The following is a 16871-nucleotide window of genomic DNA, read 5'->3' as shown; positions in this document are numbered from 1 at the left end:
AGCCATTTGGTAAATTCTAAAAAGTTCATTTTTTTCTCATTAAAGTACACTCTGCACCCCATCTTGACTGAGAAAAACAGAAATGTAGAAATTTTTGTAAATTTATTAAAAAAGAAAAACTGAAATATCACATGGTCATAAGTATTCAGACCCTTTGCTCAGTATTGAGTAGAAGCCCCCTTTTGAGCTAGTACAGCCATGAGTCTTCTTGGGAATGATGCAACAAGTTTTTCACACCTGGATTTGGGGATCCTCTGCCTCTTCCTTGCAGATCCTCTCCAGTGGAATTAAATACAATTATGTCTGTTAATATGGCCGGATAATGTGAAAGAAGCTTCATCACTCCACATAATCACTGTACACCATGTTTGATAAATCTCCCCCTTCATAACCTTATTACACTTTCTGTCCACCTACTTTTGGACCACCTTGTGTGTGTGTATATGTATGTATATATATATATATATATATGTATATATATATACAGTACAGACCAAAAGTTTGGACACACCTTCTCATTTAAAGATTTTTCTATATTTTCATGACTTTGCAAATTGTACATTCACACTGAAGGCATCAAAACTATGAATTACCACATGTGGAATTATATACTTAACAAAAAAGTGTGAAACAACTGAAAATATGTCTTATATTCTAGGTTCTTCAAAGTAGCCACCTTTTGCTTTGATGACTGCTTTGCACACTCTTGGCATTCTCTTGATGAGCTTCAAGAGGTAGTCACCGGAAATGGTTTTCACTTCACAGGTGTGCCCTGTCAGGTTTAATAAGTGGGATTTCTTGCCTTATAAATGGGGTTGGGACCATCAGTTGTGTTGTGCAGAAGTCAGGTGGATACACAGCTGATAGTCCTACTGAATAGACTGTTAGAATTTGTATTATAGCAAGAAAAAAGCAGCTAAGTAAAGAAAACGAGTGGCCATCATTACTTTAAGAAATGAAGGTTAGTCAGTGCAAAAAATTGGGAAAACTTTGAAAGTGTCCCCAAGTGCAGATGCAAAAACCATCAAGTGCTACAAAGAAACTGGCTCACATGAGGACCGCCCCAGGAAAGGAAGACCAAGAGTCACCTCTACTTCTGAGGATAAGTTTATCCAAGTCACCAGCCTCAAAAATCGCAGGTTAACAGCAGCTCAGATTAGAGACCAGGTCAATGCCACACAGAGTTCTAGCAGCAGACACATCTCTTCAACAACTGTTAAGAGGAGACTTTGTGCAGCAGGCCTTCATGGTAAAATAGCTGCTAGGAAACCACTGCAAAGGACAGGCAACAAGCAGAAGAGACTTATTTGGGCTAAAGAACACAAGGAATGGACATTAGACCAGTGGAAATCTGTGCTTTGGTCTGATGAGTCCAAATTTGAGATCTTTGGTTGCAACCACCGTGTCTTTGTGCGACGCAGAAAAGGTGAACGGATGGACTCTACATGCCTGGTTCCCACCGTGAAGCATGGAGGAGGAGGTGTGATGGTGTGGGGGGGCTTTGCTGGTGACACTGTTGGGGATTTATTCAAAATTGAAGGCATACTGAACCAGCATGGCTACCACAGCATCTTGCAGCGGCATGCTATTCCATCTGGTTTGCGTTTAGTTGGACCATCATTTATTTTTCAACAGGACAATGACCCCAAACACACCTCCAGGCTGTGTAAGGGCTATTTGACCAAGAGGGAGAGTTATAGGGTGCTATTCCAAATGACCTGGCCTCCACAGTCACCAGCCCTGAACCCAATCGAGATGGTTTGGGGTGAGCTGGACCGCAGAGTGAAGGCAAAAGGGCCAACAAGTGCTAAGCATCTCTGGGAACTCCTTCAAGATTGTTGGAAGACCATTTCCGGTGACTACCTCTTGAAGCTCATCAAGAGAATGCCAAGAGTGTGCAAAGCAGTCATCAAAGCAAAAGGTGGCTACTTTGAAGAACCTAGAATATAAGACATATTTTCAGTTGTTTCACACTTTTTTGTTAAGTATATAATTCCACATGTGGTAATTCATAGTTTTGTTGCCTTCAGTGTGAATGTACAATTTTCACAGTCATGAAAATACAGAAAAATCTTTAAATGAGAAGGTGTGTCCGAACTTTTGGTCTGTACTGTATATATACACACAAACACATATATACATACATATGTGTGTGTGTATAATAAATATATATAAATATAAATATATATATATCTCAAAAAAATAAAGGGAACACTGAAATAAGACATCCTAGATCTGAATGAATGAAATATTCTCATTGAATACTTTGTTCTGTAGAAAGCTGAATGTGCTGACAACAAAATCACACAAAAATCATCAATGGAAATCACATTTATTAACCAATGGAGGCCTGGATTTGGAGTCACCATCACAATTTAAGTGGAAAAACACACTACAGGCTGATCCAATTTTGCTGTAATGTCCTTAAAACAAGTCAAAATGAGTCTCAGTATTGTGTGTGGCCTCCACGTGCCTGTATGACCTCCCTACAACGCCTGGGCATGCTCCTGATGAGGCTGAGTATTGTGTGTGGCCTCCACGTGCCTGTATGACCTCCCTACAACGCCTGGGCATGCTCCTGATGAGGCTGAGTATTGTGTGTGGCCTCCACGTGCCTGTATGACCTCCCTACAACGCCTGGGCATGCTCCTGATGAGGCTGAGTATTGTGTGTGGCCTCCACGTGCCTGTATGACCTCCCTACAACGCCTGGGCATGCTCCTGATGAGGCTGAGTATTGTGTGTGGCCTCCACGTGCCTGTATGACCTCCCTACAACGCCTGGGCATGCTCCTGATGAGGTTGCGGATGGTCTCCTGTGGGATCTCCTCCCAGACCTGGACTAAAGCATCTGCCAACTCCTGGACAGTCTGTGGAGCAACGTGACGTTGGTGGATGGAGAGAGACATGATGTCCCAGATGTATTCAATCAGATTCAGGTCTGGGGAACGGACGGGCCAGTCCATAGCTTCAATGCCTTCATCTTGCAGGAACTGCTGACACACTCCAGCCACATGAGGTCTGGCATTGTCCTGCATTAGGAGGAACCCAGGACCAACCGCACCAGCATATGGTCTCACAAGGGGTCTGAGGATTTCATCTCGGTACCTAACGGTAGTCAGGCTATCTCTGGCGAGCACATGGAGGGCTGTGCGGTTCTCCAAAGAAATGCCAACCCACACCATTACTGACCCACTGCCAAACCGGTCATGATGAAGGATGTTGCAGGCAGCAGATCGCTCTCCACGGCGTCTCCAGACTCTGTCACGTCTGTCACATGTGCTTTGTGGGAACCTGCTTTCATCTATGAAGAGCACAGGGTGCCAGTGGAGACTTTGCCAATCCTGGTGTTGTAACGGGTCTGGGAGGCGGAACCTCTGGGCTACTATACAAGGGAGCGGTCCTTGTAAGGGAGCGGGTGGCGACCAGGCAGGCAGTCACAGCAGGTGACCGGGACAGTCTCTGGGTGTACGGGCAGGAGGTCACGGCAAGTGATCAGGGCAGTCACTGGAAGAACGGGCTGGAGGTCACGGCAAGTGACCGGGGCAGTCTCTGGAAGAACGGGCTGGAGGTCACGGCAAGTGACCGGGGCAGTCTCTAGGTAAAGGGTAGGTACGACCTGTGATGGCTGAACCTCCAGGTAGGCTAGCAAGGCAGATGGAGGATGTGTGCTCCCAGGTGAGCAAGCGAGAGTCTCTGGAATAGCAGGTGGTCACAGCACGTGACGGCGGAGCCTCCAGGTAGGCAAGCAGGCAGGTAGCGGAGAAGCGCTCCCAGGTGAGCGGGCAAGAGTCTCTGGAATAGCTGGTGGTCCCAGCACGTGACAGCGGAACCCCCGGGCAGGCAAGCAGGCAGGTAGTGGAGAAGCGCTCCCAGGTGAGCGGGCAAGAGTCTGGAATAGCTGGTGGTCACAGCACGTGACAGCGGAGCCTCCGGGCAGGCAAGCAGGCAGGTAGCGGAGAAGCGCTCCCAGGTGAGCGGGCAAGCTGGTCCATAGACAGACTGACCGGAGTTGTAAGGCAGACCGTCAGACCTCAGGCAAGCAGGCAGGTAGCTGATGTGCGCTCCCAGGTGAGCGGGCAAGTTGGTCCTTAGACAGACTGACCGGAGTTGTAAGGCAGACCGTCGGACCTCAGGCAGGCAGGCAGGTAACAGGAAATCAGGCAGGATTAGGACAGCAAGCTGGCAGGAATCTGGCAGGTAACTGGCAGGTAACTGGCAACGGGACCTGAGGGCTGAAGCAGAGTAGAACGGTGCAACAACATTGCTCGGGCACCTCCATTTTGGAGGAGGTGCCTTATATATGGTAAAGTCCTCCGGCCATTGGCCGGGGACTCCTTAGGACGGCGCGCGCGGCCCCTTTAAGAGGGAGGGAGGGCGCGCGCCCTAAGCACAGTGGCCGGGAAGGAGCGCGCGCTGCCAGCAGAGCGGGAGAGGGACGCCGGGCACGGAGCAGAGCGGTGAGAGGAACAGCGTCCCTGCCTAGCAGAGGGCAGGGACGCCGGCACTACAGTACCCCCCCCCCTTAGGCCCCCCCTTTTTTAGGCCAGATAGAAATTTAGCTAGGATGAGAGGGGCATGGATGTTCTCCCGGGGCTCCCACGTTCTCTCCTCAGGACCAAACCCCTTCCAATCTACCAGAAAAAAGGTCTTTCCTCTTACCCTTTTGGTGGCAAGAATGTTCTCTACCTCAAACTCGTCCTCAGCAGAAACCGGAGCAGGAGGCGTACCTGTAGACTTGGAAAAAGAGTTAAGCACCACGGGTTTGAGGAGAGATACATGGAAGGAGTTAGGGATCCGTAAGTTGGCCGGGAGTTTCAATTTATAGGCCACCGGGTTGATCTGACTGATGACCTCCAGAGGACCGATGAACCGAGGCCCTAACTTGTAAGAAGGTATCTTGAGTCGAACATATTTAGATGAGAGCCAGACTTTATCTCCTGGATGAAATTGTGGAGGATCCAGGCGTTTTTTGTCAGCGTGTCTTTTCATACGCTCGGATGACAGAAGGAGTGCGGACCGGGTACTCTCCCATATGGAGGAAAATTTGCTAACGAGAGATTCCGCAGCCGGGTTGTCCACAGAGGTGGAGACTGGAAAAGGAATCCGAGGATGCTGACCAAAGACTACAAAAAACGGGGATTTGGAGGAGGATTCGCTCTCGTGATTATTATAAGAGAACTCGGCCCATGGTAGGAGATCCACCCAGTCAGAATGGTGGGCATTAACGAAGTGCCGGAGGTAACTGGTCAGGTTCTGATTGATCCGCTCCACTTGACCATTGGACTGTGGGTGGTAAGCGGAAGAGAAGTCCAGGGTGACGTCTAGTAGTTTACAAGTGGCTCTCCAGAAACGTGAGGTGAACTGTACCCCACGATCCGACACAATGTGGAGGGGCAGGCCATGAAGACGGAAGATGTGGCGGATAAAGTCTTTAGCCAGCTCGGGTGCAGACGGAAGGTCTGGCAGGGGAATAAAGTGAGCCATCTTGGAAAAGCGGTCAGCGACCACCCAAATGACCGTACAACCGGCAGAGACGGGGAGATCAGTTATAAAGTCCATTGCTATATGCTGCCAGGGGGCAGCAGGTACAGGAAGCGGAAGGAGGCGTCCGGCTGGCAGATGTCTCGGGACTTTGTTGCGGGCGCAGGACACACAGGCAGAAACAAAGTCTATTATGTCCTTGTGCAGGGTAGGCCACCAATAGTGCCGGGCAATAAGCTGGAGGGTCTTTTTCTGACCGGCGTGGCCAGCTAGTTTAGACGAATGGCCCCAGTGTAGGATCTTCTCCCGATCAGGTACTGAAACAAACGTCTTACCGGGAGGGAGACGATTTAGACTCACGGGAGCCACCTGCATTACTCTGGCGGGATCGATGATATGTTTAGGTTCTTCCTCGAGATCGGACACCAGAAAGGATCGGGACAAGGCGTCTGCTTTGACGTTTTTGTCAGCCGGGCGAAAATGAAGAACAAAATCAAAGCGAGCAAAAAACAAGGACCACCGGGCTTGGCGCGGGTTAAGTCTCTGGGCATGCTGGAGGTAAGCCAAGTTCTTGTGGTCAGTGTAAATTATTACCGGATGAAGAGCCCCCTCGAGTAGGTAACGCCACTCCTCCAACGCCAGCTTGATGGCCAATAACTCTCGGTCTCCTATGGAATAGTTGCGCTCAGAAGAGGAGAAGAGTTTGGAGAAGAAGCCACAAGTTACCATTCTCCCGGAAGATGATTTTTGAGTAAGTACCGCTCCGGCTCCAGAGGAGGAGGCGTCAACTTCCAGGAAGAACTGCTTGTTGCCGTCCGGGCGATGCAGCACCGGGGCGGAAGAGAAGGCCTGTTTTAGGGAAAGAAAGGCCTCCTCTGCTTCGGGCGGCCACTCTTTGGAATTAGTACCCTTACGGGTGAGCGCGGAAATTGGGGCAGTCCGGGAAGAGAAGTGCGGGATGAAGAGGCGGTAATAGTTGGCGAAGCCCAGGAACCGTTGAATAGCCTTCAACCCCTCTGGTCGGGGCCATTTCTCGATGGCAGACAGTTTCTCAGGATCCATTTGTAGGCCGGTCTGAGAGATAATGTAGCCCAGAAACGGAAGCGAGGTCTGCTCAAAGAGGCACTTCTCATATTTAGCGTAGAGATGGTTCTGCCTGAGCCTGAGCAGGACCTGACGAACATCCCTCCGGTGAGTCTGGAGATCCGGAGAGAAGACCAAGATGTCGTCCAGGTACACCACTACGCAGGAGTAGAGAAGGTCCCGGAAGATGTCATTGACCAACTCTTGAAAGACGGCAGGAGCGTTACAGAGGCCAAAGGGCATTACCAGATATTCATAGTGGCCGTCCCGGGTGTTGAATGCCGTCTTCCATTCATCCCCCTGACGGATACGAACCAGGTTGTACGCCCCACGGAGGTCCAGTTTGGTGAAGATTCTAGCCCCCCTCAGACGATCAAATAACTCCGGAATGAGCGGAAGGGGGTACTTATTCTTCACCGTGATCTGGTTAAGGCCTCTATAGTCTATACAGGGACGGAGAGAGCCGTCCTTCTTTTTGACGAAAAAGAAGCCTGCTCCCGCCGGGGAGGTAGATTTCCGGATGAATCCCCTGGCCAGATTCTCCTCAATATATTCGGACATCGACCGGGTCTCAGCAGCGGATAATGGATAAATACGCCCACGGGGAGGAGAAGTACCAGGTAACAGGTCGATAGGGCAGTCGTATGGTCTATGAGGGGGTAGTGTCTCTGCCTCCTTTTTATTAAAGACATCAGCATAAGACCAATAAGGAATCGGAAGTCCAGGTAGATTAGCTGGGGTAGGAGAAGGACGGACGGGATGAACGGGAACCAGACAGGTCTTATGGCAGCCCTTTCCCCAGCGAAGGACTTCTCCGGTCTGCCAGTCAAGAACGGGTGCATGTTTCTGGAGCCAAGGTAGGCCTAGCAAGAGGGCGTGAGAGAGTCCAGGCAGAACATGGAAGGAGATACTTTCAGAATGCAGCATTCCCACCTGCAGAGTAATGGATTCGGTGATGAGTTGGATGGGGCGTGGTAAGAGCCCCCCATCCACGGCAGCAACAGACAAGGGTACAGCCAGAGGTTTGGTGGGGATGCGGTATTTCTCTACCAGGGACTGTGAAATAAGATTCCCGGCTGCTCCAGAGTCCAGTTGGGCTAGTTCGAAATAACGGTTCTCCCCGTAGACGATTGAAACTGACAACAGCAGGGATGGAGAGGATTTATTCTTGTCTAGGTGGACCTCTCTGAGCGAACCTAGACACAGGCGTTTCCCGACCTCTCCGGGCAGGCACGGATCCGGTGCTCCTTACTGCCACAGTAGAAGCAGGTCCCCTCGGCACGGCGTAAGTCCTGACGGGTCTTGACCATCTTGGTCTGGTCGACCTGCATAGGCTCAGGAGGGTGTACCTGGTTAGAGACAGAAGGAGTGACGAGTTTCTGAAAAGTAGGAGCTAGACGTGGTAACCTCCTCTCACGGGTGACCTCTCTGGCACGCTCCTGGAACCGTAGGTCAATCCGGGTGGCAAGAGTTATTAAGTCATCGAGAGTGGTAGGAATGTCCCGACCGGCAAGTTCATCTTTAATACGGCCGGACAGACCCTCCCAGAAGATGGAAACCAGAGCGTCGTTATCCCAGGCCAGCTCCGAGGCAAGGGTACGGAACCGTATGGCATATTGGCCCACGGTGAGACTTTCCTGACGGAGGCGTAGCAACGATGATGCGGATGAGGTCTTCCGTCCGGGTTCGTCGAAGACTTTCCGGAAGGCCGTGAGAAAAACAGGCAAGTTGGACACCAGGGGGTCTCCTCTCTCCCATAGAGGATTTAGCCAGGCCAGGGCCTCCCCGGTGAGATGGGACATGATGAATGCAATTTTGGCTCGGTCGGAGTTAAACTGGTGGGACAATAGTTCAAAGTGCAGGGTGCACTGATTTATGAAGCCCCGAGCCTGGGCTGAGTCGCCTCCGAAGCGAGGAGGTGCAGAAAGCCGAGGTCCGGGGTAGGATATCATGGTGTTAGTGGACAGCGGAGCTGCCAGATTGCGAGACATGGCACTGGCGGAGGTTGTTGGTGGAACAGTCAGAGTGTCCAGGCGAGTATTGACATTCCGCAGGTGACCCAGGATGGACTCCTGTTGGGACCTTTGACGGGACAGTTCATGACACAGGTCCGAGAGCGAGGGAGCTTGGGTGCCACCGGGTTCCATGGCCCGAGCAAACTGTAACGGGTCTGGGAGGCGGAACCTCTGGGCTACTATACAAGGGAGCGGTCCTTGTAAGGGAGCGGGTGGCGACCAGGCAGGCAGTCACAGCAGGTGACCGGGACAGTCTCTGGGTGTACGGGCAGGAGGTCACGGCAAGTGATCAGGGCAGTCACTGGAAGAACGGGCTGGAGGTCACGGCAAGTGACCGGGGCAGTCTCTGGAAGAACGGGCTGGAGGTCACGGCAAGTGACCGGGGCAGTCTCTAGGTAAAGGGTAGGTACGACCTGTGATGGCTGAACCTCCAGGTAGGCTAGCAAGGCAGATGGAGGATGTGTGCTCCCAGGTGAGCAAGCGAGAGTCTCTGGAATAGCAGGTGGTCACAGCACGTGACGGCGGAGCCTCCAGGTAGGCAAGCAGGCAGGTAGCGGAGAAGCGCTCCCAGGTGAGCGGGCAAGAGTCTCTGGAATAGCTGGTGGTCCCAGCACGTGACAGCGGAACCCCCGGGCAGGCAAGCAGGCAGGTAGTGGAGAAGCGCTCCCAGGTGAGCGGGCAAGAGTCTGAAATAGCTGGTGGTCACAGCACGTGACAGCGGAGCCTCCGGGCAGGCAAGCAGGCAGGTAGCGGAGAAGCACTCTCAGGTGAGCGGGCAAGCTGGTCCATAGACAGACTGACCGGAGTTGTAAGGCAGACCGTCGGACCTCAGGCAAGCAGGCAGGTAGCTGATGTGCGCTCCCAGGTGAGCGGGCAAGTTGGTCCTTAGACAGACTGACCGGAGTTGTAAGGCAGACCGTCGGACCTCAGGCAGGCAGGCAGGTAACAGGAAATCAGGCAGGATTAGGACAGCAAGCTGGCAGGAATCTGGCAGGTAACTGGCAGGTAACTGGCAACGGGACCTGAGGGCTGAAGCAGAGTAGAACGGTGCAACAACATTGCTCGGGCACCTCCATTTTGGAGGAGGTGCCTTATATATGGTAAAGTCCTCCGGCCATTGGCCGGGGACTCCTTAGGACGGCGCGCGCGGCCCCTTTAAGAGGGAGGGAGGGCGCGCGCGCGCGCCCTAAGCACAGTGGCCGGGAAGGAGCGCGCGCTGCCAGCAGAGCGGGAGAGGGACGCCGGGCACGGAGCAGAGCGGTGAGGGGAACAGCGTCCCTGCCTAGCAGAGGGCAGGGACGCCGGCACTACAGGTGTTCTGTAGCCAATGCTAAGCGTCCTGCACGGTGTTGGGCTGTGAGCACAACCCCCATCTGTGGACGTCGGACCCTCATACCACCCTCATGGAGTCGGTTTCTAACCGTTTGTGCAGACACATGCAGATTTTTGGCCGGCTGGAGGTCATTTTGCAGGGCTCTGGCAGTGCTCCTCCTGTTCCTCCTTGCACAAAGGCGGAGGTAGCGGTCCTGCTGCTGGGTTGTTGCCCTCCTATGGCCCCCTCCACGTCTCTTGGTATTCTGGCCTGTCTCCTGGTAGCGCCTCCAGCCTCTGGACACTACGCTGACAGACACAACAAACCTTCTTGCCACAGCTCGCATTGATGTGCCACCCTAGATGAGCTGCACTACCTGAGCAACTTCTGTGGGTTGTAGAGTCCGTCTCATGCTACCACGAGTGTGAAAGCACAACCAACATTCAAAAGTGACCAAAACATCAGCCAGAAAGCATTGGTACTGAGATGTGGTCTGTGGTCCCCACCTGCAGAACCACTCCTTTATTGAGGGTGTCTTGATAATTGCCAATAATTTCCATCTATTGTCTATTCCATTTGCACAACAGCATGTGAAATTGATTGTCAATCAGTGTTGCTTCCTAAGTGGACAGTTTGATTTCACAGAAGTTTGATTTACTTGGAGTTATATTCTGTTGTTTAAGTGTTCCCTTTATTTTTTTGAGCAGTACATATATATATATACAGTACAGACCAAAAGTTTGGACACACCTTCTCATTTAAAGATTTTTCTGTATTTTCATGACTTCGAAAATTGTACATTCACACTGAAGGCATCAGAACTTTGAATTAACACATGTGGAATTATATACTTAACAAAAAAGTGTGAAACAACTGAAAATATGTCTTATATTCTAGGTTCTTCAAAGTAGCCACCTTTTGCTTTGATGACTGCTTTGCACACTCTTGGCATTCTCTTGAAGAGCTTCAAGAGGTAGTCACCGCAAATGGTTTTCACTTCACAGGTGTGCCTGTCAGGTTTAATACGTGGGATTACTTGCCTTATAAATGGGGTTGGGACCATCAGTTGTGTTGTGCAGAAGTCAGGTGGATACACAGCTGATAGTCCTACTGAATAGACTGTTAGAATTTGTATTATGGCAAGAAAAAAACAGCTAAGTAAAGAAAAACGAGTGGCCATCATTACTTTAAGAAATGAAGGTCAGTCAGTGCGAAAAATTGGGAAAACTTTGAAAGTGTCCCCAAGTGTAGTTGCAAAAACCATCAAGCGCTACAAAGAAACTGGCTCACATGAGAACAGCCCCAGGAAAGGAAGACCAAGAGTCACCTCTGCTTCTGAGAATAAGTTTATCCGAGTCACGAGCCTCAGAAATCGCAGGTTAACAGCAGCTCAGATTAGAGACCAGGTCAATGCCACACAGAGTTCTAGCAGCAGACACATCTCTACAACAACTGTTAAGAGGAGACTTTGTGCAGCAGGCCTTCATGGTAAAATAGCTGCTAGGAAACCACTGCTAAGGACAGGCAACAAGCAGGGGGGCTAAAGAACACAAGGAATGGACATTAGACCAGTGGAAATCTGTGCTTTGGTCAGACGAGTCCAAATTTGAGATCTTTGGTTCCAACCACCGTGTCTTTGTGCGACGCAGAAAAGGTGAACGGATGGACTCTACATGCCTGGTTCCCACCGTGAAGCATGGAGGAGGAGGTGTGATGGTGTGGGGGGTGCTTTGCTGGTGACACTGTTGGGGATTTATTCAAAATTGAAGGCATACTGAACCAGCATGGCTACCACAGCATCTTGCAGCGGCATGCTATTCCATCCAGTTTGCGTTTAGTTGGACCATCATTTATTTTTCAACAGGACAATGACCCCAAACACACCTCCAGGCTGTTTAAGGGCTATTTTATCAAGAAGGAGAGTGATGGGGTGCTACGCCAGATGACTTGGCCTCCACAGTCACCAGACCTGAACCCAATCGAGATGGTTTGGGGTGAGCTGGACCGCAGAGTGAAGGCAAAAGGGCCAAGAAGTGCTAAGCATCTCTGGGAGCTCCTTCAAGATTGTTGGAAGACCACTTCCAGTGACTACCACTTGAAGCTCATCAAGACAATGCCAAAAGTGTGCAAAGCAGTCATCAAAGCAAAAGGTGGCTACTTTGAAGGACCTAGAATATAAGACATATTTTCAGTTGTTTCACACTTTTTTGTTAAGTATATAATTCCACATGTGTTAATTCATAGTTTTGATGCCTTCAGTGTGAATGTACAATTTTCATAGTCATGAAAATGCAGAAAAATCTTTAAATCAGAAGGTGTGTCCAAACTTTTGGTCTGTACTGTATATATATATATACGCACACACTATATATATATATACATACATATATATACACATACAAACGCACATTTACACATTATATATATATATATATATATATATATATATATATATATATATATATACACACATACACACACACACATATATATATATGCTAATTTTTTACATTTTAAAAATCACAAAAAGGAAAATGGGCGGATGCAAACGTTTGGGCACCCTGTATGGTTAGTAACTAGTAGCTCCCCCTTTTGCAAGTATCACAACTTGTAAACGCTTTTTGTAGCCAGACAAGAGCCTTTCAATTCTTGTTTGAGGGATTTTCGTCCATTCTTCCAGTTTTGTGAGATTTCTGGGTCGACTTTTATGCACTGTTATTTTGAGGTCTAGCCACAGATTTTCAATGATGTTCAGATCAGGGGGCTGTGAGAGCCATTGAAAAACCTTCAGCCTGTGCCTTTTGAGGTTGTTATCCATTTGTAGAACCTTCCTCTTTTTAACTTTTTACAGATGGTTGCATCATGAATTTGTTAAAATTTCATTGAATCCATTCTTTCCTCTAGCCGTGAAATGTTCCCTGTGCCATTGGCTGCAGCACAACTCCAAAGCACGATTGATCCACCATCATGCTTAATGGTTGGTGAGATGTTCTTTTCCGGAAATTCTGTGCCTTTTTTTCTCCACACATACCTTTGATCATTGTGGCCAAAGACTTCTATTTTAACCTCATAGTTCAACAGGACTTGTTTCCAAAATGCATCAGGCTTGTTTAGATGTTCTTTTGCATACTTCTGAAGCTGAATTTTATGGTTAGGACGCAGGAGGCTTTGTTCTGATGACTCTTCCATGAAGGCCATATTTGTGCAGGTGTCTCTGAACTCCAGAGTCTGAACAATCTTTCTGAAGGTCTTTCGCAGTCAAGTGGGGGCTCTGATTTGCCTCTCTAGCAATCCTAAGCGCAGCTCCTACTGAAATTTTGCTTGGTGTTCCAGACCTTATCTTGACCTCCACTGTTCCTGGTAACTGCCATTTCTTAATTACATTTCAAACTGAGGAAATGGCAACTTAAAAACGCTTTGCTATCTTCTTATAGCCTTCTCCAGCTTTATGGGCCTCCACCATTGTCAGAGTTCTTGGCAGCTGCTTAGAAGAACCCATGGCTGCTGTTTTTTGGCACAAGGTTTGAGGAAGCTGGGTTTTTATAAAGCTGGGCAATGTGCATCACCTGGCCTTTCCTTACAAGGATAGTGAACAAGCCATAACCCTAAACGGCTAATTGAGGTCTGAAACCTTGGTCAAAGTTATCTGAGCACACAAATTTCCAAGGGTGCCCAAACTTTTGCATTGGCCCATTTTCCTTTTTGTAATTTTTAAAATGTAAAAAATTACAATATATATATATATGTTTTGCCTAAAATACAAAGGAAATGTATAATCTTTAACTTTATACCCTTTTAGAGATCATTTCATCTTCAACTTACTCAACTGTTCACAATAACAGTAATTTTGACCAGGGGTGCCCAAACTTTTACATGCCAGTGTATGAGTATCTGAACAGATACGATATGCTCTTACAAACTCATTATTTGATGACTTAACAGTGTGTACTGGGTGACAACTATCAGCTTGTAATGTTGTATTTCCAACATTAAGGCCCAATTACCCTCCAATTGTAAATCTTAAAACCAGGTTTTATTATTAGGGAGGGAGGATGTACAGCTAAGATTAAATTCATGATTGTTTAGTGATAAAGTCTGCTATGGCCGCAACGCAAAGCATCCACGGATACCAAAATGATATCATCCACGTAGCGCCCATACCAGCTTCGATCATAAAAAGAAAACTAATTTTTTTTTCAGAATAAAAACAAAACTTTTCCCACCATGCCACAAAAAATATTGCTAAGGATGGTGACAACCAGATCCCATTACTGTTCCCTCTGTTGGTAAAAAAATATTTGTTGTTGAGTGAAAAAAAAAATGTATTTCAAAAGATATTTTATGGTAGATGATATAATGAACTGCTTCAATTCATTACTGTGAGTACTGTATTTATTGAGATGATGTTCTATTGATTTCATGGTCGAAATGTGTGGAATACATGAATACAGATTCAGCACATGACATCTATAGTGTTTATGCCAATCCATTTTGGTCATAATATTAAGGACTGATGTAGGTCTTTTAGAAAGCAGGGAATTCTTTGTACTAGGGGATATAAATACTTGTCTGCTCAGGAACTCATTTGTTCATTTAGTGAACCAATTCCCGAAATAATAATAATAATAATAATAATAATAATAATAATAAAAAATCATTAAAAAAAATAATTTTGAAACCTAATAAAAAAAAATTATGTAGATTATTAAAAAGTGAAAACACAACACCATACACGTCAAATATCCTTTTTAACAACAGTCCTGCAATGGATGCAGTTATTGGATGTGAGACGGAATTTGGCAGCCATGAAAGAGACCAATAGGGCACTAAATGCAAGAAAAAAATAATAATTCTTTCTCCACAGTGAGGAGGAAGGGAAGACGTACTGACCAGTCTACAATTCAGCTGTCATCTCCGTCAGCCTGGACCAGTCGACTGGTGCGCTCTACCAGCTCCTGCCTAATGTAAGGGTGATGAGCTGGATCCTTATAAAAGAATGTAGCCACCGGTCTCGGCCTCCTGTTACTATAGACTACAATTCAGACCACAACTTGGAAAAGAGCGCAGCGGAAAAATGAATGACTAGGAAGTCTTAAATGGGCATGTTTAGTTCGCAGCAGCGAGATCCACTCCTTGTATCTGCTCTTGTTAACACATGCAGGTGCTAATCACAATTAGAATATATATATTTTTTTATTTTAGGCAGGGGCTGGTCAATGATTTTGTAGCGTTAGGGTAACACAACTAGTTAAGTATTTTGCAGCATCCCAGACCTTCGTCATAACCACACACTATACAAGGGCAGGCACATGAAGGAAGAGGAAGCCGTCTAGAAAGGCTCAGACACAGCGAGGCGATACCTAATCATCACCTCTACATAGCTGCCATCTCTACTGAGCGAGGACCAGGGGAGGGGAAGAAGAGCGGGTGACAAGATAAAGAGAACATCTTACTTTGATGAGGTTAAGTCTGTCATACTGAAATGAAAATAGAGAAAATTAGAGGCAAACAGTTAACAGAAGGCAGAATTATCACACAGCAAAAGAGGATGATCCCTGGACAGGGCGGCCTCATCTCTGGGTCACTTATCGCTATATACATCTATTCACACAAATAAGCAAAATGTAGCAAAAGATGGCTACCCACACCGGGCTCATATGTGGCAAGAAGGAAAAATGGATCTAATATTCTGCTCTTCCCTTAGGGATCTGTTCCTATTTTTCCTAAATAAATAAATGAAATGAAGCAGGAGCCCGGTCTCAAGATTGGGGTTGGGAAAATCCAGCAATAAAAAAATAAATAAATATATGCACCGCTCAAAAACATAAAGGGAACACTTAAACAACACAATGTAACTCCAAGTCAATCACACTTCTGTGAAATCTACCCGTCCAGTTATGAAGCAACACTGATTGTGAATCAATTTCTCCTGCTGTTGTGCAAATGGAACAGACAACTGGTAGAAATGAGGGCAATTAGCAACACTCCCCCTATGAAGGAGCGGTTTTGCAGGGGGTGACCACAGACCATTTCTCTGTTCTTATCCTTTTTGGCTGTTGTTTTGATCACTTTTGCATTTTGTTATTGCTCTCACCACTAGAGGTACAGTAGCATGAGGAGGTGTCTACAACCCACAGAAGTTGCTCAGGTAGTGCAGCTCATACAGGAGGGCACATCAATGAGAGCTGTGACAAGAAGGGTAGCTGTGTCTGTCAGCACAGCGTCCAGAGCAGGGGTGGGCAATTAATTTTCCCGAGGGGCCACATGAGAGACTGTGACTGTTGGGGAGGGCCGAACCAATAGGCTGAAATTAATTCTGCTCAATATTAATATTAACATATTAATTCTAATTATTATTATTAATTACATAAATATGAATTGTGTAACTTAATATTGAGCAGAATTAAGTGTGCTGACATCCCCCTATATACAGCTTGAGCCCCCACACAGCCTCTATATACAGCATGAGACCTACACAGCCCCCCATGTCCATTATGAGTCCCACACAGCCCCACAAGGCCAGCATGAGCCCCACACAGCCCCCCCATGTTCAGCATGAGCCCCACACAGCCCCGCCCGTGTTCAGCATGAGCCCCACACAGCCAACCCGTGTACTGCATGATTCCCACACAGCCCCACTGTGTCCAGCATGAGCCCCACACAGCCCCCCCATGTCCAGCATGAGCCCCACACAGCCCCCCCGTGGCCAGCATGAGCCCCACACATCCCTCCCGTGTCCAGCATGAGCCCCACACAGCCCCCTCATGTCCAGCATGAGCCTCACACAGCCCCCTCATGTCCAGCATGAGCCTCACACAGCCCCCTCATGTCCAGTATGAGAGCCCAAGAGCCTCCCCAGTGTCCAGCATGACAGCCCTCCCCAGTGTCCAGCATGACAGCCCTCCCCAGTGTCCTGCATGACAGCCCTCCCCAGTGTCCAGCATGACAGTCCTCCCCAGTGTCCAGCATGACAGCCCTC

At 48.1% G+C, this 16871-nt stretch overlaps 1 protein-coding gene across 7 annotated transcripts in view; it reads right to left on the bottom strand.

Moving 5' to 3' along the window:
* The window catches only part of GRAMD1B (GRAM domain containing 1B), a 226953-nt gene that overhangs the window by 69316 nt on the left and 140766 nt on the right, over positions 1–16871 (bottom strand). For 5 of the 7 annotated variants that reach the window (XM_073657302.1, XM_073657310.1, XM_073657305.1 and 2 more), the window contains one exon: positions 15346–15369. The exons of the other annotated variants lie outside the window; for them this stretch is intronic. In XM_073657302.1, the coding sequence (XP_073513403.1) occupies positions 15346–15369 (24 nt within the window). The remainder of the gene's footprint in view (positions 1–15345; positions 15370–16871) is intronic. 7 annotated transcript variants of the gene reach the window in all.

The sequence above is a fragment of the Phyllobates terribilis genome, unplaced genomic scaffold, assembly GCF_046119375.1.
Source record: "Phyllobates terribilis strain yellow unplaced genomic scaffold, ASM4611937v1 Scaffold_12__6_contigs__length_324123572, whole genome shotgun sequence".
NCBI classification, from domain to species: Eukaryota; Metazoa; Chordata; class Amphibia; order Anura; family Dendrobatidae; genus Phyllobates; species Phyllobates terribilis.
The sequence above is the reverse complement of the archived record's forward strand: the minus strand, read 5'-3'. Positions and strand labels throughout refer to the sequence as shown.